Source organism: Daucus carota, chromosome 5 (assembly GCF_001625215.2).
Source record: "Daucus carota subsp. sativus chromosome 5, DH1 v3.0, whole genome shotgun sequence".
Classification (NCBI taxonomy): Eukaryota; Viridiplantae; Streptophyta; class Magnoliopsida; order Apiales; family Apiaceae; genus Daucus; species Daucus carota.
In genome coordinates, this window is record NC_030385.2 from 34609839 (window position 1) to 34634203 (window position 24365).

Here is a 24365-nt window from a genome sequence, read left to right on the forward strand (position 1 = left end):
ACTCTTTGTCCTATTCAAAGATGAGTACGTCCTCTGTCTCCGTGTTTTCACATCGAGAATTATTTGCAGATGAAGAGATGTCAAAGGGGCTTCTTACTTCCCAAACAGATCCTCCTACATCTATATATAAACGCCGGTTTATCAAGAAGACGCAAGAAAAGTATCATTTGACTTTAACGGAATCCGTTAAGAAAAATGAAAAAATATGAAAATTTTGAAAAACATTAAAAAAATATGAAAGAAAATGTAAAAACTTCGAAAAAATCTAAAAATTTTGAAAAAAAATTTAAAACTTCGAAAAAATCTGGAAATTTAGAAAAAAATCTGAAATTTTTTTAATTTCAAAAATTTAGGTATATTTTTTGAATTTTCAGATTTTTTTGATTGTTTTCAAAAATTTTAGAATTTTTTCGAAGTTTTTATATTTTTTCATATTTTTTTAAAAAATCCATATTCGTTAAAGTTTACTCAAAATTTTCAGTTTTTTTAAGTTTTCATAGTTTTTTTTTGTTTTTTTAACGGATTCCGTTAAAGTTAACTGATACCTAACGGCGCAGTAACCTAAATGCAAACTTTTATTAGTTCAGTGAGTTGACTGTAAGTTAAATCGAGTTTTGTGATCCGTTTGCAAACTTTTTGAGTTCAGTGACCCAACTGCAAGTTGGTCATGAGTTCAATGATCTTTTTGCCTATTAACCTTAATTTTGAGGATTAAAACATAGGGTGTGGACACTGTTTCTTCAGCCCAGACCGTAAAAAGCTCAAATGATATAAGCTTTTATCAAATAATGGACCGGGCTCACTTATTGTTTCTTTTCTGCATTGTTTTCTTGACTTGGATATTTCTCGTGATCTCTTTCTCTTTCATCCCCTTGAAGGAAGAGTGATGAAGAAATTTGGATATTTCTCGTGATCTCTTTTTCTTTCATCCCCCTCGAAGAAAGAGTGATAAAGAAATTTACAATTCTTAACTCGGAGAGTATAAAATATATTCATCCTTCAATCCTTAAATGATTTTTTTATATCATTTCCTTGTTTGTTTGTTTTTTTTTTTGAGAAAAATATCATTTCCTTATTGATCACCGCACATAATATGGCCCAAACATAACACGCGTTTAACATCTCTTTCATCCTATCCTTTTTTATCATGCATAACATACATAATATTTTTGGAACCCCTCTATAAAATGTACTCATCTTTTAACCTTTATATCATATTGTTTCTTTAATCCCCCACCCCCACACATAATACCGTCCCAACATAACACCGCTCCAACATAAAATCACCCCTACATAACACCGCTCCAACATAAAATCACCCCACGCCCCTACATAACACCGCCCCAACATAACACCACCCCAACATAAAAGCGCCCCAACATAACACCGCTACACATAAAATCACCCCACATAACACTACCTCACCATCTCTTTCATCCTCTCTTTTTATTTAGCCCCCAACCTACTTCCATATTATTTCTTATTAACCTCCCCCACATGACACCGTTCCCAAATAACACCTTCCCAACATCTCTTTCATCCTATCTCTTTTTTATCACGCAAACAAAACCCCCATATCCTATCTATCCCATCGACATCTACAATTGCAACAATCTTATCAATTATAATAGTTAAAACTTACGACTGGAATCAAAGTTCCATTTTTATATTTTTGGTCGATTGTTGATTTGTTATCCCGGTAGGAAGCTTTTTCTATATTTTTGTCCGACATATCTTTTTTACCTAATCTGCATGTTATTTCTTATAGTTGCTGAAAGTTCAAGATCCGGCACTTCCCCATTCCGATTTAGATGAGTAAGTGGACTAAACCAATTTCTTCAAATTTTATATATTAGATATACTATTTTTTTAATAACATTATTTGTATATAATGCAGGAAACAATGAAGAAAGTGCTTCATCAAATCATCCATGTATCTCCTCCAACAACCATCCCAGTTGGCCAGATCTGCAAGTAACTTCTTCATATCAATTTAATTAAATACCACTTGTTTAAAATGTTTGATAAGCCTATTTTATGAAAGCATATAGATATACATACAATTTGTTAATTTTCTGCACATTATCTATTTGATTGATAATTAAATGAGTTCTTCTTTTGTTGATAATAATATTACTTATTTATTTTTATTATTATTGAATAACCTTCGCCTTTTATTTTTTTATTTTTCAATAGACTTAAATATATACGTGTTACCATGTTATCAGTGAGCGATCCGCTTGTGGTTCTGCTAGCCAAATTCTCCGCGGTGCTAGTTCGTTTCCACTCGGGTGGTTCAGACAATGATCAAGAAGGTTGTGCCCACAAAGTTGCTTACAACATGGCTTGAGCCATGTTCATCAAAGGAGCCGCGCAGCTGTGGGATTTTCCAAGTCTCGGCTGAAAAGCCTCAACTTCGCAAAGTTGAATTTATCCGAGAAATGGTCAACTGTTAAGTCGAGACTACATGACTCTAAAGATACCTACTAAGTCGTGACTACATGACTCTAAAGGTTTGAGGAATTGTTTTACCCGGAAACAAAAACATATGAGATTATGCAATAGGCTCTAAGGACATTTTTTTCGAACAAGACTAATTTTCAAGCATCAAAGGAAGGAGAGAGCGTGTAAGATTACTCCGAAGATGAGATGAATTACTGTTAGTTTGTGTAAACTGCATAATAGTTTGTGTAAATTGCATAAAGAGTAAGAAAAAAGTTGAAGCTCTCTTCACATTTCTGAGAATATTAGAAAGTTCATGCTGAAATGTGTACACTATACAGTATTATTGTTTTTATACATGAAAAACTTTCACTATTGTGTAACAAACTTATCTAAATATCTTTGGTTTTCTAACTAATTTTTACGGATGAAAATACGAGATTATTCAACTTCAATGCAAGTTCACGTATTATTATTAATCAAACTCGTTATCAATAATATAATCAATCAAACTTAGATACTCAAGCCTTTATTTAAACTTGGATACGTGAACTTTAATGCAAGTTCACATATTGTTTGTCTGGATCAAGCAAACAATAAATAGTTTTGATTTTTAATCAGAATTACACAAAAAATAAAATTTAAACAATACTTTAGGAGTAATAAAACCAACCAATATAAATATATATGTATACTACTACTGGAATTTTTCGGGTTTAATATTGAGTCCATATCATATTTTGGATTCAGATCGGATTTCAGTTCAAAATACCAGATATCCAAATCCAAATTTATTTGTTTCAGAAATTAAATTAAAATCCAAAAACACGTAGACAAATCGGATTTTTCAGTAATGACTAAAGATTGTAGATTATTTCACCGCCTCATGAAGAATCACGGCCTTGGCTTTGCTAGACTCCAACTTAAGTGCCCTGTTCGAGCCGACTATTCCAGATACAGTGATGATCAAAGGCAACACTATGGACGTATGATCAAATAACAGTGCTGAGAAAACAAGAGATTAGCAAAGGCAGATGATGAATAAATTTTAGCATAGCTTTATCAAAATCTCAGCATACTTACACAAATCCTTTATTTGAGCTACGCAAAAAACCCTCCCAAGCGATTCAGCATTTCTGTAAACAAGAGAGTCAGATACTAGGATTTAAATTACAAAACCGAAGATTACACGTAAAAATTAACTCACATTCGAGATTCCTCTCCAAGAAGATACGACAGTGCTGCACCAACTAAACAGCCTATTCCTTAACGCAGCTTATCAATCTCATCACTCATCTTTGTTCACTCTTCTCTTCTGTTTCGAAAGAACTTGTAGAACCCAAAAGCCTGTTTCTGAAATTTACTTTGCTCTTTCGTCAAGATCTCCTGTTGTTATCAGTAACTTTTTGAAAATAGCCAAATAAATCAAGTTGGCTTGTAGGAAAAAACATCAACGGTCAGTAGGTCACACAGTAGCCCTGTTTGGAAGGGTTTTTTTCTGAAAGACGCGGCTTATTTTTTTTGGTAAAATAGATTTTTTTGCCACTCAACTTATTGTGTTTTTAGAAACTTACCACCTAACTAATTTTTTTTTCCTTTTACTCACTAATGTTAGGTTTGGTTTTCTTTTTAGCCACCAGCTTAGGTTCGGATTTGATTACTAGCATTATGATAGTTTTCTGTAGCATCATTTATATATAGTGATAATATGTAATATTTTGATGATGTGTCGTATGTTTATATATTTATATATAGCAACAATAATATAACATGAGCCGATGAAAAATTAAAATCTGGAAAAATCGGAATTAGAATTCAAAAAATTCAATAAAACATGAATATGAAATCAATGACTTCAAACAATTCACCCTGTCTCATAAGATAAAGTGTATTTGAGTGATATGATGAATCATCTTTCGCTATTAAAGTTTCAATCTACTAGCTCAGTCTAAGATCTCTCCGGAATTTATCTTCAAATATTTTAATAACTTTATCTGATTACAATTTTCAAGATAAATAAATAAAGAGGAAAACTTTATATAATGCATCATTTTATGTTAATTACTCCATTCGTCCCTCTCATTTGTTTATAGCTTCGTCCCTCTTATTAATTTATAATTTTTTCTACTGCTTGGCACATATTTAAGACTCTTATAAAACATAGTTTCATAACTTATTTTTGTGATTTTTTTTTGCGTGTAAAAATTTAAAGGCTCTGAATTTTCATTCGGAAGAAAAAAATAAATTATTTATGAAACTACATCTTTTAAAAGCCATAAAAATATTATATATAAAGATACAAACATATATCAAATCATCAAAACATTACAGACTAACACTATATTTTAATAATGCTACACAGAAAATGTAATGCTAATAATCAAATCCGAACCTAACTTCAGTGACAAAAAGAAAAGCTGAATCTAACATTAGTGAGTAAAATTAAAAAAATTATAGTTGGGTGGTTAGTTTCTAAAGACGCAATAAGTTCAGTGACAAATTTTTTTATCATAATGCTAGTTTTCAAATCCGAACCTAAGTTGGTGGCTAAAACAAAATCCAAATCTAACATTAGTGAGTAAAAGGAAAAAAAATTAGTTGGGTGGTAAGTTTCTAAAAGTACAATAAGTTGAGTGGAAAAAAAATCTATTTTCCCTTTTTTTTAGAATGTTTTTACAAAAATTGTAGATGTAATAAATGTTAAGTGATTGTGTTATATTTAATAAAAAAAATTAAATATTTATTTTACAAAAATGTAGAGCTGTATTACTTGTATGTACTTTTTTTGAAATAAACTCTTATTTCTGAAAAATAAGTTTAGTCAAACGTTCATAATATCTTTCTTGTTTATAATACTCTCTCTTTTCAAAATAATAGATTTTTTACACGTCGTTTGAGATGCAAAAAAATACTCCAATATTTTTGTGTGCTCCAAATAAAATATATGTGTGTGTGTTATTATATAAGAGAATAATAATCATCCATAATTATACTATTATGAAATCATATTTAAAAATCAACTTTTTTTCGAATTTCAGGTGTTAAATTGATTATTATATATAATTGGAAAAAACTGTACACAAGAAATTGAGAATATTGATGTTAAGAAATTGTAAAATATTTAATGAAATATGTTAAAAGAAATTTTTTCTTCGTCCAAAGGGTAAAAAGAAAAAATAACTTTATGTGATTTTAAGGAGTGATTTTTTCTTGAGCGCGACCCAACATAACATATATATTAATATCTTCTACCTCTGCACATAACATGGCCCAAACATAATACGGGAAAATGTTTCAACTTTTATATAATACTTTCATATATTATTTCTTTATCAATATAACACCCCCAACATAAAATTACCCAACATAACACCGCCCTAACATAAAATCACCCTCACATAATACCGCCCCAGCATAACACCGTTCCAACATAATATCACCCCAATATAACACCGCCCCAACATAAAATTACCCAACATAACACCGCTCCAACATAAAATCACCCTCACATAATGCCGCCCCAGCATAACACCGTTACAACATAATATCACCCCAATATAACACCGTCCCAACATAACACCGCTCCAATGTAAAATCACCCCAACATAAAACCGCCTCAACATCTCTTTCATCCTCTCTTTTTATTCAGCCCCCAACCTACTTCCATATTATTTCTTATTAACCTCCCCACACAACACCGCTCCCAGATAACACCGTCCCAAAATCTCTTTTTATCACGCTAACCAAAGCCCCATCTCCATCTATCCCCCTAGACATCTACAACCGCAACAATCTTATCAATTATTTTAGTTAAAACTTACGACTGGAATCAGAGTTCCGATTTTGTTTTTGATCGATTGTTGATTTGTTGTCTCGATAGGGAATTTTTCTAGATTATTGTCAGCTTATTATTTTTTACCTGATTCGCATGTTATTTCTTACTATAGTCACGGAAAGTTCAAGATCTGACACTTCTCCGATTCCGATTTAGATGAGTAAGTGGACTAAACAATTTTTTTTAGTTAGAATTTACAATTGGAATTAATTTTATTAGTACACTGTACTTATCTCGATTCAAAATTTGTAAATTAAAATGAAATCTAAACTAATATTTATTCCAAATACATGATTCTTTTTTGCTTAGTAGTTTTTAGAGTTAAGATTTATATGACTATTCGTGTATGTTTATAATTGTTGAAGTTTTCACAACATATGTGTATAACATTTCATTGGATCTTAAATTTTTACACCCCATTTGAAATTGAATTTAGTTTCGTGTGATTGTATTTTTATATTTTTGGCGAAAACAATTAAATTATCTTTAATATTTTTATTTCAAATTTTATATATTAGATATACTATATTTTTACTAAATTTATCTGTATATAGTGCAGGAAACAATGAAGAAAGTGCTTCACTGAATCATCGATGTATCTCCCGCAACTACGATCCAACTTCGCCCGATCTGCTGGTAACTTTTTTTGTATCAACTTATTTAAATACAACTTGTTTAAAATGTTTGATGAGCTATAGTTTATGAAAGCATATAGATATACATACTATTTGTTAATTTTCTACAAATTATCTATTTAATTGATAATTATATGATTTTTTTTATTACTATTTTTTATTACTATTAATTAACCTTCACTTTTCATTTTTTATTTTTCAATTGACTTTGAGATATATATATATGCGTTTCCATGTAGATCTTGAACCAGGAGAAACAAATATGAAGAGGCTGAACAGAGTTGCTGAGAATTTAAAGTTTCTGCACATCCAGTTTATGATATTATTTGGTGCAGATTCAGAGGTTCACATAACCAGCAAATGTTCCCCTCGGGTAGTTCAGATAATGATCAAGAAGGTTGAGCCAACAAAGTTGCTTACAGCATTGCTCGAACCATGTTCATCAAAGAACGGGGGTGCTGGAATGTTGGAGGAGAATCCCTCATATGACAATGAGAGATGTGTTCAAGTTTGGCTACTAGAACATTTTTCCGGATCAAGATCCATATTTAAGCACCAAAGAAAGGATAGAGGGTACAAGATTACACTGAAGATAAGCGAGATGAATTACTATTAGTTTATGTAAACTGCAAAAGGAAAAAGAGAAGAGTTGAAGCGCTGTCTCTACATTTCTGAGAAGAATAGAACGTTCGTACTGAAAATGTGTACACTGTATATGACAGTTGTTTTTATACATCGAAAGCTATCACTATTGTGTAACAAACTTATCTAATTGCCTCTATTTCTGATAATAAATTTGGGAAGGACAGAAGATACCTATTAAGTCGTGATTACAGGACTCTGAAGGTTTGATGAATTGTTTTACCCAAAAACATAAACCTGTGAAATTATGCAATAGGCTCTAAGGACATTTGTCTCGAACAAGACTAATTTTCAAACATCAAAGAAAGGAGAGAGCGTATAAGATTATTACTCCGAAGATGAGATTAATTACTGTTAGCTCTCTTCACATTTATGAGAATATTAGAAAGTTCATACTTAAATGTGTACCGTGTACAGTATTATTGTTTTTGTACATGGAAAGCTTTCACTATTGTGTAACAAAATTATCTAAATGTCTTTAGTTGTCTGACTAATTTTTATGAATGAAAATACGAGATTTAACTTCAATGCAAGTCCACATATTATTAATCAAACCCGTTATCAACAATATAATCAATCAAACTAATATACTCAAGCCTAACAATACTCAAGCATCCGCTTTCAAGCGATACCTAAGTTTACATCCCAAGCACACATAACAAACACAATATGACTATGTATATATAGTCATCTCAAATTTAGATAGATCAGCATTTAATTCTGAAATACCCAACTCCAATTAGAATCCAATTTTGAATCTAACTCAAATCAAAATCCAATTAGTACACTTATTTGACACGTCATTAATCAACAGCTGCTCACTTATTCTTCATTTTACTGCATTGTTTACTTAACTTGGATATTTGTCCTCATCTCTTTCTCTTACAGCCCCCCTCAAGGGAGGAGTGGTAAAGCCCTTTACAGTTCCCAACTTGGAGATTATAAAATGAAGTTGATATATAGGCAAGGACTCAGGGAGCGCTTTTGTAACTAAGTCTGCAGGTTGTTGTCCAGTAGCTAAGTGAGCAGGAAGCATGGTGTTGCACTGATACTTCTCACGGATAATACGACAATCAATGTCAATGTGGTTTGTGCATTCATGAAATATGGGATTAGATGCGATGTAGAGGCTGATTGATTGTCACATAGGAGGGTAACACTAACAGGTATAGCAGAAGGGATACTAAGATCCTTGAGTAATGATAGGAGCCAAGTAATTTCAAATGTGGTATCAGTCATAGAACGAAAATCTGCTTCAGCAGAGGATCATGAGACAGTAGGCTGTTTCTTACATCTCCAGCCTACTAAAGAATGACCAAGGAGGATACAGAGCCAGCAGCAGACTGATGAGTGATTTGACAGGATGCCCAGTTAGCATCACAGAATGCAGTGAGCTGAGACAAGCTAGCAGAGACAAGAAAAAGCTAGCAAATAAAGTCCACTCACTTGCAGAGTATTAGTTACAGTTGATCATGTATAAACATAAAACTATAAGAATCCCTTGCAAGATTATAAACTGCATGTAAAAAATATAATTGCATTAACGCGAGAGAAGCCAGCTGGTGGATGGAGTACATAAATATGACATCAAATTAACCGGACAGACATTACACAAACACAACTTCGTGATCACAATTCACACATGTACAAGTGACTTTATCATCACAAAATTTAGGACCGCATGCTGATTTTCATTTAAAAGTAGCACTCTTTCCATCACCAATACTCAACGACGACGAACGTCTGATATTCACCTTGGTGCGACGAATATACCTTGACACATTATCATTAAAACTATCTGGCCTCGAGTCAACTTTAGCACCACTAGCACCAGAGCTGCTTCTCATCCCATTCTTAACTCTTCTAATATATCCCGAAAACATGTCAGTCAGTGTTTCCTGTTTTTTCAGCTTAGTCCCCTGAATCGGAATATCAGTCTTCACAACTACATCATTTCCTGCAGGTGACATAAGATTATGATCAGTAGTGCTAACAGGAACTGATTTTTGAGGGTCTCCACGGATAGTGCTGAGGCCACGCCTGTAAAATTTCAGGAAACCTCCTGTGGAGTTCGAGGTGTTCTGTTTTTTTGCCATGGAATTATGTATTCTGGTAGGCTATAACTTCAGCAAAGCTTATAAGTATGTCTAAAGGTTTATGCAGGAACTAAAGGACTCATCAGGGTCTATTTAACAAGTAGGAACACAAAGATTACTAAGAATATACATTGGGTGCGGATTTCTTCTTCAAAACGCAAAGAAATTTAGGCAATATTCCACTTTGGTGCTTCATGGAATCAAATGACACTTTTTACATTTGTTAAGAAATGCATGGACTCTCTTCTTTTAAAGGAAGCAAAATAAAAGAGACTACCTATCAAAGGCGCACATAAAATGGAATCAGATTCTTTTTGAAAACAAAAATAATCTCTTCTAAGAAATCACAAACTTTTTTCCCACAAAATTTCCTAAGGGAATATTTCTTTTTATAGAAGTGTGTTTAAACAAAAGAACAATCTGCATTAATGACACACGAAACAGGACTAATATAAACAAAAGGGAAGCAATATTAAACAGCATGCTGAACCACTATTATCGAATATATATAGGTGGCTTGTGACCTCTTATACCATATTAGGTTTCCAATCTCCTAAAACCTGGAGGTATTTGAAGGAAGACTTACCAGTATCATATAATATATCCTGAGATCTTTGACCGACTCTGCAATATGTGAATGTTGTGAAACTATAAATCATCAATCTAGTTCCATAGCCATTAAACCTTGAAATATTCGTACCAAAGATATAGACATTTGAACCAGATCACAAAAGAGAGGATAATGTCTTAACAGAGCATATCAGTAAAAAAGTCTGGCAACACCTATGCACTAACCAGATTGGCTGAAAATAATAACCTTTGTGACATCATAGTAAAACAGCAGAGGTAAATTGATATCAAGAGAAGAATTGAAAACAAAAATTGCAGACCTACACAGAGGGTGAAAATGGTACAACTATTAATTCAAATAGAGCGACAGCCAATAACTTTCAGATAAACAAGCCAAAATCTATTGGGTGTGTACTGGACAGAAAAATTTATACACTTGTTCCAAGCAGATGAAGATTAAGTCCGCATCATTTAGTGTCATCCAATCCATCATAAGAACTAGTATTTATCCTGAAACAAGGACTTCATATCAAAAACCTTTACAATAAGTAGCAAAAAAGCACTATGGAAAAAGAGAACAAGCTGCAGCCTGCAAGCTTTTAAGCCTCCTTCAATACCGGCACACGTCTTCAGGTGGCAGCATCAAGTTAGAAAACTGTCACACACACTAAAAGCAAATTAAAAGAAGGGTTTCATCATCTCTTTGCTATATCTGAGTTTTCTACTTGCCTAAGCATGATACACACTGAATGATCTAGTTGAATTAATTACGATTGATGTCACCTCTCATACAATTCGCAAGCAGTGACCTTTTCTTTTCATGCTTGATTGTATACCAAGTTTTGCATTTGGATAGAAAACAAACATCTGGCCCTGCTTTGCCAAATTTATACGACCTGAAAAATAACTCAAGTTAACCTTACTGAAATGAAATATAATTTAAAATTTTGTGAGCCTCATGTTACTGAGCACATCATTGAGATTATGAGGCATGACTGCATGAGTATGACTATCTATCATAAAAAAGATACCACTCGAGTTGTAAGGTATGAAACGGAGGGGGAAAGGAATGAAAAATCAAGAACCATAGATTGGAAAAGGTGAGTGATTGAATGTTTGTTTGAGAAATTGCATCCAAATTGGAAGGTAGCAGGAATGAAAATTCATGCATGAATTGGCAGATCAAACTTCTACTTTAAATTTCTATTTTCTATGCATACCACTGTACTTGAAACTGATCAGTGTATCTGAACAAACTCTTCCAAACTCACAACTCATCAGTGGATAATAGTGTAAACTTGATAAGTAGACTCATTTACCGTTAGAGTATGGCAACAAAATTCAAAGCATCAGCCAAGGCCAAACTAAATATCCCACTGTACAAGCAAAGGGATTCAGATACAAAGTTGTTCGGAAGAGAATAATGAATCAAAGCATATCTAAACCCTCCAATTCATTAGCACAACAAAGTACAACACATATGTATACACATAGAACAGAAAGTATAACTAAGACTCCGTTTATTTGAAAGCAACTTACCGGTACTGTTTATGTAATTATAAGCCAATTTCCAACTTTTGAGTTTGATGACTTTTCTTTTAAAAAAAATTTAACTTTACAAATATGTATATCGGATCACTTTTTAAAAAAATAATTCGAAATATTTAATTATAATAAGTTGTAAGTATCAAAAAAAATATCCAAACACATAATTTAAAAATTACTTTCACTTATTAACAATAAGCAATTGTAATTGTTTGGTTACTTAACAAGTAATAAATAACTAGTGCGTCATGAATATTATTCGATACGGTCTGCATAAAATAAAATCGCAAATAACAAGGCCCAAATCACAAACACAGAAAAACCTGAGGACCCATAATGTAACTAAAGCTCGAGGGCAAAAAGGTCGTTTAAATAGGCAGCAGCAGCTTCTCAATAGCTGAACCAAAACCAAACAGTCGTTGCTTTTGAGTTTTGAACAACCTAAGCAGGACGACAGCGAAGTGACTTCACTGCAAAATGGTAAGTGACAATTGGATGTCTAGATACATACAGATTCCTGTGTCTATATTTGTTGATTTATGTTTGTGTTTCGCAGTTGTTCTTTTCGTATTTTAAGGATTTGGTAGGAAGAGAAGTGACCGTTGAGTTGAAGAACGATCTGGCAATACGAGGAACATTGCATTCAGTGGACCAGTATTTGAACATCAAGCTTGAGAATACTAGGGTTGTTGATCAGGACAAGTACCCCCACATGGTAATCTTATTTATGTTCTGTCTTTGTTTTTTCCCAATTATTAGGGTTTTGTTTTTGTTTCTTTTCTCCCCAATTTTTAGGGGTTTTGTTTTGGTTAATTGGTACCCTTTTTCTGTTTGAGTAATTTTATGTTGTGTTTATGTATGATGTGTATGGGTGGTTTAGTGGTTTGTTGTTTGATTTGTTGTTGGTTATTATACTCTGGCTCTTCGCTTTGTCTTGAATACCATTGTCCAGAACTCACAATTGGATACTTATTTTATGCTAAAAAAGTTTAAAATCTTCGAAATATTATTGAGCCTGGCACTTGCACATTAGAAAGACTGCGGTTGAGACTTGAGAGTTTTGGCTTCTGAATGAATGTCTATTCCTTTGAAATCTTTGGTATTGGGACAAGATACTTAACTGTAGCAAGGTTATTAAGTTGCTCTGAGCACATGATTTTGTACTGCTTTTGCATTTTCATAGCTGGATAAACAATTGTGAAGGAGTGGATTAATTAGTAGCTAGCAAAATGGTGTGCAGGTTACCTAATGTAATGGACACTGGACAGCCCTGCTGGGGTGTGCCTATGCCATGTCCCTATATATGATGGAGGGGGTGCAATTTTGGGGTGTGCACATGCATAGAATGTTAATTATTTGATTAAATCTGCATGAACTTAATAATTTTGTCAAAAAGTTTTTTCAGATGTACATCTAATATATATTTATAATACATTTATATATGTCTAATGACCAATGCCCTTGTCATATTTGTCGAATCCATATATTTCCACACCTGAATCCTTGCTTCTTACCAATAAAAATTGTCCTTTTGATGGAAGATATGTGACTGTTGTGGTCAACTGATGGCAGTTCATTATCTTAAATGAAAAATCATTTATGTACATAAGCTTTTTCTGCTGCTAAAGTGCTAATGGATATATTAAACTCAACTTATCAGCAGTATCGAGTATGGATAACGATTGTGGCTCTGTTATTAGAAAGTAGCATAATTTAATTAACAACCCAAGCTTCTTTTTAGCAATTCATTAACTGTATATAATATTTGGAGTCTGGATTAAAACTTAATTCCAGTTTCTCATCCAGTACATGGACTTTGGTATTGTGAGCAACATTTCTCATGCAAAATATGTAACAAAAATTTCAATATCTATGCCTTTTCTTCCTTTTATTATAAAAGCTTATAGTTAGTTCAATGAAGAACAGTTTTCAATTTAGGTTATTTAAAATTATATGTATAGTAATTATATTTTTGTGAAATAATGTTCATCAATATATATGTAGGTGTCAAGTAACAAATGATTATGTTTTTCTAGTATCTACATAAATATATGTAGTTGACATATACTGAACTCGGTTTAATATTTTATTCTGGATTATACAAACTTTTACGGTTTTACCTGTTATACGTTATGTTACATGTTTATATGTATTGATATAAGTGCATATGTATATGTATAGTTTCTGGCAGTAGCAGTAAGATGCCTCTTACACTTACAATATATAGGATATAAGAGCAAGTCCAACAGTGTTCTAGCAAATGTCTTATAAATATAATAAAATATTGTGTCCTAGTGACTTACATCTTAATGTATCAAGTCCAACAACATGCCTCATTATTGTGCCTTATTATTAAAATAATAATATATATTTAAATTGTTATTGGAGGGAAATGAAAAGGAGGGAGGAGAGAGATGTAGTGGAATGATATGAAACTATTTTTTTATTGATAAGGCATGCATGGTGGTGCCTCAAAAATAAGGCACTTGTTACATGTCCTAGTGTTTTAAGGCACCACTAGGACATTGTTGGAGCATTGATTTGCTTCACGTGCCTTAAATTTTAATTTAGGACATCAATATAGGGCACTCTTGGACTTGCTCTAATCTCCTACTCTGAATTTGTGTTTTACTATTTGGGATTACTAAGAGCAAGTCCAACAGTGTCCTAGCAAATGCCTTATAAATATAATAAAATAATGTGTTCTAGTGATTTAGGACATCATCTTAATATATCAACTCCAACAACATGCCTCATTATTGTGCCTTATTATTAAAATATTAATATATTTGAATTGTTATTGGAGGGAAATGAAAAGGAGAGAGGAGAGAGATGTAGTGGAATGGTAGGAAACTATTTTTTTATTGAATAGGGCATGCCTAGTGGTGCCTCAAAAATAAGGCATTTGTTACATGTCCTAGTGTTTTAAGGCACCACTAGGACATTGTTGGAGCATTGATTTGCTTCAAATGCCTTAAATTTTGATTTAGGACATCAATATAGGGCACTCTTGGACTTGCTCTAAGCTTGCTAAATTTAAACTTATTGTCAATACATATTGAACTTCAGATATGCAACCCTTTTCCCTTTGTATAAAATAATTTGAGTGTTATCCGAAATCTGTGTTCTTATATTCATACTCCTTGGATCACTAAGCTAGCAATATTGAACATATTGTCTGTACATAATCGAGCTTCAGATATACTAGCCTTCCCTTTTTTTGTAAATTCAATCGAAGTGCTATGCTTTGAGATAATGACTTTGATTATGTTTGATATGTGAATGTTGTCAGACTAGAAATCATATTTAAGAGTCTTTGTTATGTTTGCTTCCTTATCTTCCATGCAGCTATGTTTCTATATCTTCCAAATATGCTGTCAACTAATTTTGTTTTCATATGCAACTGGCAGCTTTCAGTCCGAAACTGTTTTATTCGAGGATCTGTTGTAAGGTATGTCCAGCTACCACCTGACGGAGTGGACGTTGACCTGCTACATGATGCCACGAGAAGAGAAGCACGTGGCGGCTAGGATCAAACCACAGTGCATGTATCTTTGCAATTGCTGGCGGCCAAGATTCAACCATAGTGCATCTATCTTAGCATTGCTTTGTCTAAACAAATTACTTTGTCTTAAAAAATGTCAGGCACCTGTTCAGAGTGCATTTTCTTAACTCTGTCTTGGTTTTTATTTAGAATTGCACTATGTAGCAATATATTTATTATAAAGACGGATCAATGTTAAGTTGTTCTATATTACGATTTAGTATATGCTATATTAATTTGTTTAGCTTAATTTCTGTTTCAGAAGTAGGTAATTTTTATATAATCAGGTTTCCTTTTGGAGTTTGAATCTGTTGGGTCGTCGTTGCACAAATTTGTCCAACACTTGACCCAATGATTCAAATTGCTGATAGCTTTTACAATTTGCTAGAGTCGGAGCAAGTTGGTAGAAGTGATGGAAAGATACAGCACCTTGCAAGTGATGCGAGCTATCTCCCTAATAGAAGTAGGGGACTAGGGGTGAGCATAACCGGATATCCGGTCCGATTATGAAATATAAACCGGTCCGCTTTCTTCTGTATATGTGATCCGGATCCGTATCCGAATTTATATAAGAAAACCGGATCGGATATCCGGTCCGATTTATTCGGATCGGATATCCAAATTTCCGGATATTTTAAATCGGATACCGGACCAAAAAATCGGATAATCCGGATTTCGGATTTTCATGCTCACCCCTAAATAGAAGTGATGAAAATAAATGCAGCATACAAGTATAGTGCAGCCTGTGCAAGTGATGCAGGCATTGCTTAATCTTTGAAAATGTAGAAGTAGACCAGCATTTTCTGAAGTACCTTTAAAAATATCACTATGACATTATAAAATTTTCTATTGCTTTGCATTTCTGACGGGTTGTTGACACTAAATCTCGGTACAGTTTGCTTTGGTTTTATACCAACCGGAGCCTAAATACAAAGTCTAAGGTATCACTTTGTCATGCATGCCTTAGATTTTTGCAATCCTCTTCAGTTTGAGATGCTTGTTAAACCAGGCCACCATATCTTGATGGGCTTCTTCAGCACTTAACACTTCCATCTTGTTATCATCTTCATACCTCGTGGTCCATCCGTGCTTAGTCCCATGGAAGATCTTGACATAACTATCAACCTACAAAAAGAAAATCCAGTGCACATACACAGTTTGAAATAAACGGAGATTGTATCATGTATGGCATCTTCAAGCTTCATGTGTTCACAGATGCCTTACCTTTGGTTTAGTGGACAAAATTGGCTCAAATTGCTTAATTAGCTCTGGTGGAGATAGGTTATCGAACTCGGCACCCAGAACAGCAATGGCAACCTTAACCTCTATAAAAATAGTTAAATGTTAGTCTTTATCAGATGATGAACATATAGTAAAAGGTAAAACGAGTAAACAACACAGAAGACAACTAGCCAAAATTCTTATGCGAGTTCCAGAATCTGACAGGGCAAGAGGGCAATAGTACATCCACCCTCAACAAACAATAATGATGACTGAATGAGTAACATGAATACTCCAATAAATATTTATTTTTGTTACTTTTAATTAGTGGCTTCACATAAAACATAACATGACAATCTCACCGGCATACAGATACTTAACTTAATGTATTACTGCTGGACCAGGTAGTTCTTTTAACCGCATGCTTTTAGACATTTTCTCATTTCTGTGATTTTAATGCCAGAGGCGGAGAGGAATAGTGAACACATACTTTTGATATTACTGTAATATATCTAACACATACGGCATACCTTTGATATCATCAACAGTAACCATTGCAGGGTGCAACAGGACTGCGGCTTGTATGTGATCGGACTTGGCTAGTTCGGCCACCACTTTACCTGAACAAGCTCTAATATCAGCCAATTGCTTCCCATTTATGTTATCAGGAAAGAGTACACAAAATTTTACCTCCCCAACAGAACCCTGCAGCTCCAATTGCTGATATTCCTTTGCTAGTTAGAGCCTGAATGATCGGTTTGGTATCTTCAACCCCTTTAGCCTATATGAAGAGTATTATGAAATGTACAGGCACAAATTTCCAGAGGTCATGCACAGAAATCATTCTCTTGTCATATATATTATTAAGACATCTTCGCATGATTAGTTTTCATAATATTTACATAAAAATTAAATTATATAAATACGGAAAATCAAACTCGGTTATCAAGGTTAGAAACCCACTGTTGGGTGGGCGTTCACCCAGTCTGCAAGAGACCTGTTGTCACCCGGAGCTCTAAAATATTCTCCGTCAAAAAAGTCAGGAACCACCACATAGTATCCAGCACAAGCAACTTTATCTGCAAGCTTCCTTTAAGGCAGAGATTAAAAACTCAGTCTCCGACTTGGACCAAATTCAGATCTATGTACTAATTCATGATAGAAAAAAGGTCCTAAATGCAACATTTTGAACAAATTCTGACCAAAATACCACAATATAAATGGAGGGCCCAATAATACCCCATGAAATACACATATGAGAGATTGTAAGTAAAAGGGATTAGAACCACCATCATTGCGTGGAGATGCACTCATGCACATCTCCCAAATGCATTTTTGGGAGACGTGGAACAGACCCCGTGCAATGCCTTCTGCTCATAGAAATATTTTCAAAAAATATGTATGTCGTATCACCTCGCAAGCCCAATGTACAGACCCTTTATTTGCATCAATCTATTGAAAATAAATGATCTCCCCTTATCCGCTTCATAAAACTACACCAATTCTAAAAAGATTTGCTATGAATGCAATTCAATACTAGCATCATACACTAACATAATGCTAACTGAACATCTTAATTAGAGAGAGTATAAATAGCATTCTCCGGTACAATGTCAACTAAGAAAGTAGATTGATAGTTCCACCTATAAGTTTTAAAAATTGCTATTCAAAGGTGGAAGTAAACTCCGGCCACCATATAAGCCAACTTAAGTTACGTGCAAAAAGTCAAAATGACCAAAATAAAGGACAGAGGAAGCAGCACATACCTCAGTTTGGGGGCTTCATAACCTGAAACAAGGCATATAGTATCAGAAACTTGTAAATTACGAAACCAAAAGTCAACCATTAGTTACATTTATCAGGATCATGACCATGGAGAAAAAATCGGAGATACGAATGATAAGTGAGTTACCAAAGACATCGGAGATCAGAAGAACTGCAGAAGCAGAAGACGATGATCCCGAGACATAAGTCTTGCGGCCACAGAGTTCCACAACAGAGCCTTCACCGCAAGCGCCTGAGCTCAGAAAATTAGGTGGGTTTTCACAGCACTGAGGGCCTAACATGGCAGCCCAGAGAAGCTTCAGAAATGATAGAAATTATAGAAATATGAGGCCGATAAAAGGGAAAGAAAGAATGAAAATGAGACTTTTGTTGTTTAAATAACATTGATCAGCACGCCACAGAATGAAGATTAAAAAAGTATATAACCCATACCCGCCTCATTCTTATAATCTTATCGTTCAAATCATTGGATTTGCAGCTCATCGTTCATGTTACACATTTTTCAGTACTTTGGCTAATTTAAAATCCCATATTGATATAGATACACTCCTCGAAGAAAATACTATAATTTTATTTTAATTCTTTTAATAATTTTGTATATTTAATTTTACATATATAATATTCTTATTTTAAATGAAATATAATAAATTTGATTTCAGACCGTAAACAAATTGATATAAATATATGAAATAGACTTTTTAATTTTAAATCATGTGAAACGAGTTGAAATTAGTGAGATATAAATGATCACAGTTTTATTATAAAATCTAATATAAACTATGTTTACATGATTCAAAAATCTATTTCACATATTTTTCCAGAAAGATTTCAAATATTTAATTTATTTTATAATCTTACATCAATTTTATTATATTTTACATAATACAAGGATACTATATATGAAAAATCAAATATTTAAGATTATTATATATATATAAATATATCATTTATACAAATCAATTATATATCCAGTCATATAAGAAATCCATTTTTTTTAATACTAATTGATGAGTATAAATCCCATCGATGCATCTTTTCTTTTTCCTTCTCCGAAAAACAAAATGTAAGAGCAACTCCAAGGGAACATCTTCCCTACCTATAATGAGCCTAGGTGGACAAAAATAGGGGTTTGAGTAAAAATTCACTCCTTACCTAAAATTTTTAGGTGAGAGAAAACAAAACCCCTTATTTAGGGATAGAAAAGTATTTTTCCACATCATCTCCCTCTCTCATTTTCTTTCATTTTTTAATTTTCCCTCCCTTTTTTATGTACCCCATCATAATAAAATTCTAATAAAATATTTTTTTCCCAAATATAGGGATGATTATAGGGAATACCGTTGGAGTAAAAGAAGTTTTTGCTTACCTATATTTTAGATAATTATTATTTTATTATATTTTAGGGGTTCAATATAAGTAACACCATTGGGGTTGCTCTTAGAAGTAATGTGTTCACAAAAATAGGTCGTTTTTATTGACGCTCCTCAATGTAGTAGATTGGATATGAACGTCATCGAAGTCATAAGCAGAAGTGCAAATGGATAGGAGTGGACTTGACTTTAACTTTTTCTTATCTATTTGAGTTTCTTAAGTAAATAAAAATTAATATTTTGACTCCATAATAAAATTCACTAATGAGTCAGAGTTCCAATTCTACTCTCACTAATCACTATGGTTAGAGTTTTAAAGACCGCCAAATCAAAAAAATCGAGTACATATATTTAGTTTTTATTTCAGAAATTTAATAATCGCTGGTTGCCACACTATACTATCTAATTCTGTTCATGTACTTGCATAGCTAAGCAAATGTGAAATGTACCTTCTCAAATTATGCAGCAATTATTATTAGGTCCATGTCTTGATGTATCTCAACTCAGTCATCAACTCTTAACATATAACATATTTGTAACTCTGTAGCATATTTCAGAAGATTTCATCCATAGCATAACAAGAAAACAGAGCCATGGTAGTCAAGTGAAGACCCGAAAACCCTTGTTCTCAACTGATATGCGCAAGAAACCAGTCCAGCATGTCCTGTTGTGCTTCTTCAGCCGATTTTACAGCGAATTCGTCTTCAGCTTGGTACCTAACTGCCCATCCATGTTCAACACCAGGATAGATCTTTACAAAAGTCTTAACCTACAAAATTTACAAGGCCGTTAACCTCCTGATACAGTAAGCACAGATTCAACGAGGTAACATGGGACAATAAAAACGGTGCATGGTACAGAAATGTCAGAACTATGTAGCTGAACAGTATTATGGTGATTATTTAACATTAATGAAAGTCAAGAGGAAGGTTGTATTTCTTGCTCCAACAACAAGATAGTAATCTTGATCAAATGTTGGTGACAAAAGAATACAGAAGTTAAAGAGTATGGAAAGAAAATTAAACAATTTTACAGACCACATACTTGATTAGATATAAGAATCTCCCCAAATTGCCTGAGGAGTTCTGGAGGAGAGTGATTGTCATTCCCAGCTCCCAGTATAGCCATTGGCACCTTAACCGCTGAAAGAAAAGTAATCTTGACTTAGTGCTATGTTATCAGTTAGATTGTTATATACATACCACATGATCTCAGCTTCACGAACTATGATTTTGGTTTTTGCCATACCAGAAGGGAGAAATAAAGTTTCAGTGAAAAAATTGTGCAAGGAGAAAAAGAATCTAGGATGACGCAATGTATTATAATTAGATTAGTTCATTGTGTAAAAACCTCGTGTACTCCAGCTTCATTATACACTTCATGGGTTATAAGACCAATTTTGTAGTAGCCTATATAATTGAACTCCAATTCCTTACCAGAATCCAGGAAAAAAGAAGTCCCTAAAGAATGTATTCAAAATTTAAAACTTATACCCTTTAAATCCTCTGGAGCAGTGAGTGAAGGGTGTAACAACACTGCAGCTTCAATATAAGTGGACTTCGCTAGTTCCACAACCACCTTGGCTGAGGTCAGAAGCAGAGGCAGAACAAAGTTACTACCAGCAACAGCAAAACTAATTTGCAATATATAAGTTCACGAATATATATGCTGAATGACTGAAGATAAAGGCGACTAGAAGAAAAAAATACTGCTATTATGATGTTAAGCAATAATCATACCGCCCCAGCAAAATCCTGCAGCTCCAAATGTTGTCGTGCCTTGCCTTTTCAGAGCATCAATAACTAGTTTTGCATCTTCGAATCCTCTGTCCTGCATGAAATAGCATGAAAGTTGGATGCTTTGACATTATACAAACCTGTGTTCATAATATATGAATATGGTCTGCTTCACAAGATAAACAGATCGATATTTTGTTAAGCTGTAATCATCTGGCTGTTAACAAGGTCTTTTGACAAAATTCAATATAAAACGAAAATCAGTCAAGTATAGAAAGAAACAAACTGTGTTGTGTATGTTCAGCCAGACTGGAAATGGCTTCTGATCAGCATTATGTGGATCAAAGGGTTCTCCATGCAAGAAATCCGGTACCACCACATAGAATCCAGCAGTAGCAACTTTGTCGGCTATCTTCCTTCATAGTAAAAGACATGGTGTCCTACTTTTAGTCTCCATATAAATTAACATCGTAACTTGAAAAATATAAAAGCTAACCTGATATATACTGTGTATGACTATCTTGCTAGCCTTGTCTATAGATTTAATATACATAGCAAAATCAATGAAAAAGTCTGATGAATATGAAAATCAATTGTGCAAAATTTAAAATTTTATCTTTTGGTGTATGAATGATCATTTTAGGAATTTAAATACGTATGCAAACAACACCTCATCCCAGGTTTGAGGATACCCTTGAGTTTAAGTACATTAGAAGTGAGGGTATAGTGGAACTACAAGCTACCCTTTTTAAGGCTGAATAGACTTTCATAGTGGATCAGTGTCAGTCTCCAAGTTTAGCAGATTCTTATGAATACTTTCAGGTCATTAGAATGCAAATGTAACCCTAGCTGCAGAAGTTGAAACCTAATACAGATACGTACAGCATCTGTATTCCCCCCTCTAGGCTTCATATGAATCAAGCTGTTTAGAGGTGTAGTTTCGCAGATTGCATGAGTATTATATCAAGCCAGTATGCCACCGCTGTCTTTCACAGTTTCACTTGTGTAGTCTAGAAGTCATTAGTTGAATTCAGATTGTATTTTGTACAAAGTTTTCTAATATGTATGACAAGGGAACAGAACATTCTCAAGGACAATTGGAAATGTCAATTCATAGGCAGCTGACAGATCAATATATTATCAGAGAAATGCTAGGGACCCCGACCTGATTACCAAATTCTTTCCCGAATGCTATGTTAACATACGCGAAAATTGATCGGATGTGTATCTTAAAAATGAAGAGCCCACCACCCCTTATATGCACATAGATAGCACGAATAAAATCATGCCAATTGTCATTTGGGAACAAATTCTGAAACTATTTACGGGTCCATGGCATTGCTCATATTTTCATGAATAACATGTGAGAGATAATAGAAATACCTTAAATTCGGCGACTCATAACCTGCAGAAAGTAATCGGAGTAAAATAAGTGAGAAATAATCACAAAGCATTACTAATGACCAAATGTTGGGTTATTTATCCTGAACTCCAATATGCGTGTTAATGCGTTATCTACTGGAATTGAATTTGTAATGTGAAAGAAAATAAAGGGGATAGGAGGGAAGATTTGAAAACAAAAATGAACGAGTATAGAAATAGTGGAACATTCCCCCTAAATTTGGGGATTTAAACTCTAGTTTAGGGTGCAGTAATCCAATGAATGGAATGGAGAAATGAGTGATATAATTAGAATATTATTTTCAATAGTGGAGGCCCCCCTGCATTTACAATAACCACACCAATCAAAACCATCCAAATTTATAGATTTCAGTGCTTAGCATGTGCCCGTGGGCACACACCAGACAAATCCTTAGTTAATTAAATTCCTCCGCATGTAAATTGTAATACAAAGAAGTCAGAGTCAGCAAGTAGCGTGTAACATGAGAATAAAGAATAGTTCCGGCTTGAACATGAAATTTCACAAGACATGCAAAGCAAAACACATAAAGTCATAAAGAAGCATCAGCATATCTTTAAAGTACACATATTGCGAAGTCAAACGGAGAAGAAGCACCCACATGAAGAAAAGCAGAATAACAGAAATAAGAAAAGGTAAAAGCAAGACAGTTAGACAGGGGCAAGTTATGTAAAGTACCAAAGCCATCAGAAACAAGAAGAATGGCCCGTTTGGAGTGGGAAGAGCCGGAGACATAGGCTTTCAGCCCTGCAAGTTGAATCACAGATCCTGATCCACTGCTTGAGCTTAACACGGGTGGGTTTCTGCAACATTCAGCTCCTGACATTCTCAAGTTGATGAAAAATCAAGACTGATGATACTGTTATAAAGATTACTTTTGACACTAGAGACTAATAATGTGTGGTTATGATAATTTTTTACATTTAAACACAAGATAATTTGTTATTAATTAATATTAATAATTTAAATTGATTTCAAAAAGTTAATACTTCGTACTCTAATTAAAGAAGAAAAGTGATGAAGATAAAATTAAGTGTGAAACGTAATATAAATCATGGACTCAATCTTGCAAAGCATCTAGAAGAGGGAAGGGACAGAGTGATGGGTTCCGGGTCGTACTCAAAATATAACAATCTTTGTGGAACTATGTTGTTATTACGTGGACGTTATTGTAGTCCTCTGTCCAGGGCCGGCTCAAGGTATTTTGAGGCCTTAGGCGAAAATGAAAATGAGGTCTTAATTTTTTATAAATTAAATTTATATTAATAAAAATATTGGAAACATTATAAAATAAATTTATCTAATAAATACAAGTACATATAAAATGAAAATCAAATCATTATTTAATATATGATAGAAAACGTCTTTTTTTCATAATATTTTTTTTTGGGACAGAAGTCCTCTTGAAATATTTTTTTATGAGCAGCCAACACATTATTTCTATATACATAGCATTAAATAACTTGTTTCAAAAAAAAAAAAGCATTAAATAACTTTTATACATACAAATGTAAGATGTTGTAA

The 24365-nt window shown here is 33.5% G+C and overlaps 3 protein-coding genes and 4 long non-coding RNA genes across 8 annotated transcripts; 3 read left to right on the forward strand and 4 right to left on the reverse strand.

The window, feature by feature from the left end:
- The first annotated feature begins 1450 nt into the window (after positions 1–1450).
- LOC108222549 (uncharacterized) lies at positions 1451–2767 on the forward strand. 2 transcript variants are annotated; one of them, XR_001806996.2, is made up of 3 exons: positions 1451–1815; positions 1898–1974; positions 2229–2767. It is a non-coding gene; the product is annotated as an uncharacterized LOC108222549 (long non-coding RNA). The 2 variants fall into 2 exon arrangements; XR_001806995.2 differs by having other exon boundaries at positions 1898–2767.
- A 253-nt stretch (positions 2768–3020) lies between these two features.
- Positions 3021–3816, reverse strand: LOC135152646 (uncharacterized). The gene is made up of 3 exons (XR_010292028.1): positions 3650–3816; positions 3526–3578; positions 3021–3447 (listed from the first exon to the last, which is right to left on the reverse strand). It is a non-coding gene; the product is annotated as an uncharacterized LOC135152646 (long non-coding RNA).
- Positions 3817–6000: 2184 nt separating this feature from the next.
- On the forward strand, positions 6001–7605 carry LOC108222552 (uncharacterized). Its single transcript, XR_001806998.1, has 3 exons — positions 6001–6437; positions 6837–6913; positions 7152–7605. It is a non-coding gene; the product is annotated as an uncharacterized LOC108222552 (long non-coding RNA).
- A 1466-nt stretch (positions 7606–9071) lies between these two features.
- On the reverse strand, positions 9072–11676 carry LOC135152589 (uncharacterized). The gene is made up of 2 exons (XR_010291894.1): positions 11540–11676; positions 9072–11116 (listed from the first exon to the last, which is right to left on the reverse strand). It is a non-coding gene; the product is annotated as an uncharacterized LOC135152589 (long non-coding RNA).
- A 430-nt stretch (positions 11677–12106) lies between these two features.
- Positions 12107–15440, forward strand: LOC108221002 (sm-like protein LSM2). Its single transcript, XM_017394904.2, has 3 exons — positions 12107–12245; positions 12322–12480; positions 15176–15440. Exons 1-3 carry the CDS (start codon positions 12243–12245, stop codon positions 15293–15295), a joined length of 282 nt encoding a protein of 93 aa, XP_017250393.1. The 5' UTR covers positions 12107–12242; the 3' UTR covers positions 15296–15440.
- Positions 15441–16041: 601 nt separating this feature from the next.
- LOC108220702 (endo-1,3;1,4-beta-D-glucanase) lies at positions 16042–18720 on the reverse strand. The gene is made up of 7 exons (XM_017394549.2): positions 18443–18720; positions 18297–18318; positions 17494–17620; positions 17221–17311; positions 17061–17150; positions 16534–16634; positions 16042–16434 (listed from the first exon to the last, which is right to left on the reverse strand). Exons 1-7 carry the CDS (start codon positions 18594–18596, stop codon positions 16273–16275), a joined length of 747 nt encoding a protein of 248 aa, XP_017250038.1. The 5' UTR covers positions 18597–18720; the 3' UTR covers positions 16042–16272.
- A 1404-nt stretch (positions 18721–20124) lies between these two features.
- LOC108221093 (endo-1,3;1,4-beta-D-glucanase) lies at positions 20125–23763 on the reverse strand. Its single transcript, XM_017394995.2, has 7 exons — positions 23520–23763; positions 22805–22826; positions 21708–21837; positions 21425–21515; positions 21179–21268; positions 20730–20827; positions 20125–20454 (listed from the first exon to the last, which is right to left on the reverse strand). Exons 1-7 carry the CDS (start codon positions 23665–23667, stop codon positions 20314–20316), a joined length of 720 nt encoding a protein of 239 aa, XP_017250484.1. The 5' UTR covers positions 23668–23763; the 3' UTR covers positions 20125–20313.
- Between the last annotated feature and the right edge of the window lie 602 nt (positions 23764–24365).

What these genes read in the sequence shown, in the direction of transcription:
- LOC108220702 (XM_017394549.2), bottom strand. Translation starts at nt 18,596, where the DNA reads ATGTTAGGCCCTCAGTGCTGTGAAAACCCACCTAATTTTCTGAGCTCA. An exon ending in TATGAAGCCCCCAAACTGAG is followed by an intron (nt 17,621 to 18,296) that starts GTATGTGCTGCT and finishes TCTGCCTTAAAG; the next exon opens with GAAGCTTGCAGATAAAGTTG. An exon ending in GGGTGAACGCCCACCCAACA is followed by an intron (nt 17,312 to 17,493) that starts GTGGGTTTCTAA and finishes CTCTTCATATAG; the next exon opens with GCTAAAGGGGTTGAAGATAC.
- LOC108221093 (XM_017394995.2), bottom strand. Translation starts at nt 23,667, where the DNA reads ATGTCAGGAGCTGAATGTTGCAGAAACCCACCCGTGTTAAGCTCAAGC. An exon ending in TATGAGTCGCCGAATTTAAG is followed by an intron (nt 21,838 to 22,804) that starts GTATTTCTATTA and finishes TTTACTATGAAG; the next exon opens with GAAGATAGCCGACAAAGTTG. An exon ending in TGCTCCAGAGGATTTAAAGG is followed by an intron (nt 20,828 to 21,178) that starts GTATAAGTTTTA and finishes CTTTTCTTTCAG; the next exon opens with CGGTTAAGGTGCCAATGGCT.
- LOC108221002 (XM_017394904.2), top strand. An exon ending in AGGACAAGTACCCCCACATG is followed by an intron (nt 12,481 to 15,175) that starts GTAATCTTATTT and finishes TGCAACTGGCAG; the next exon opens with CTTTCAGTCCGAAACTGTTT.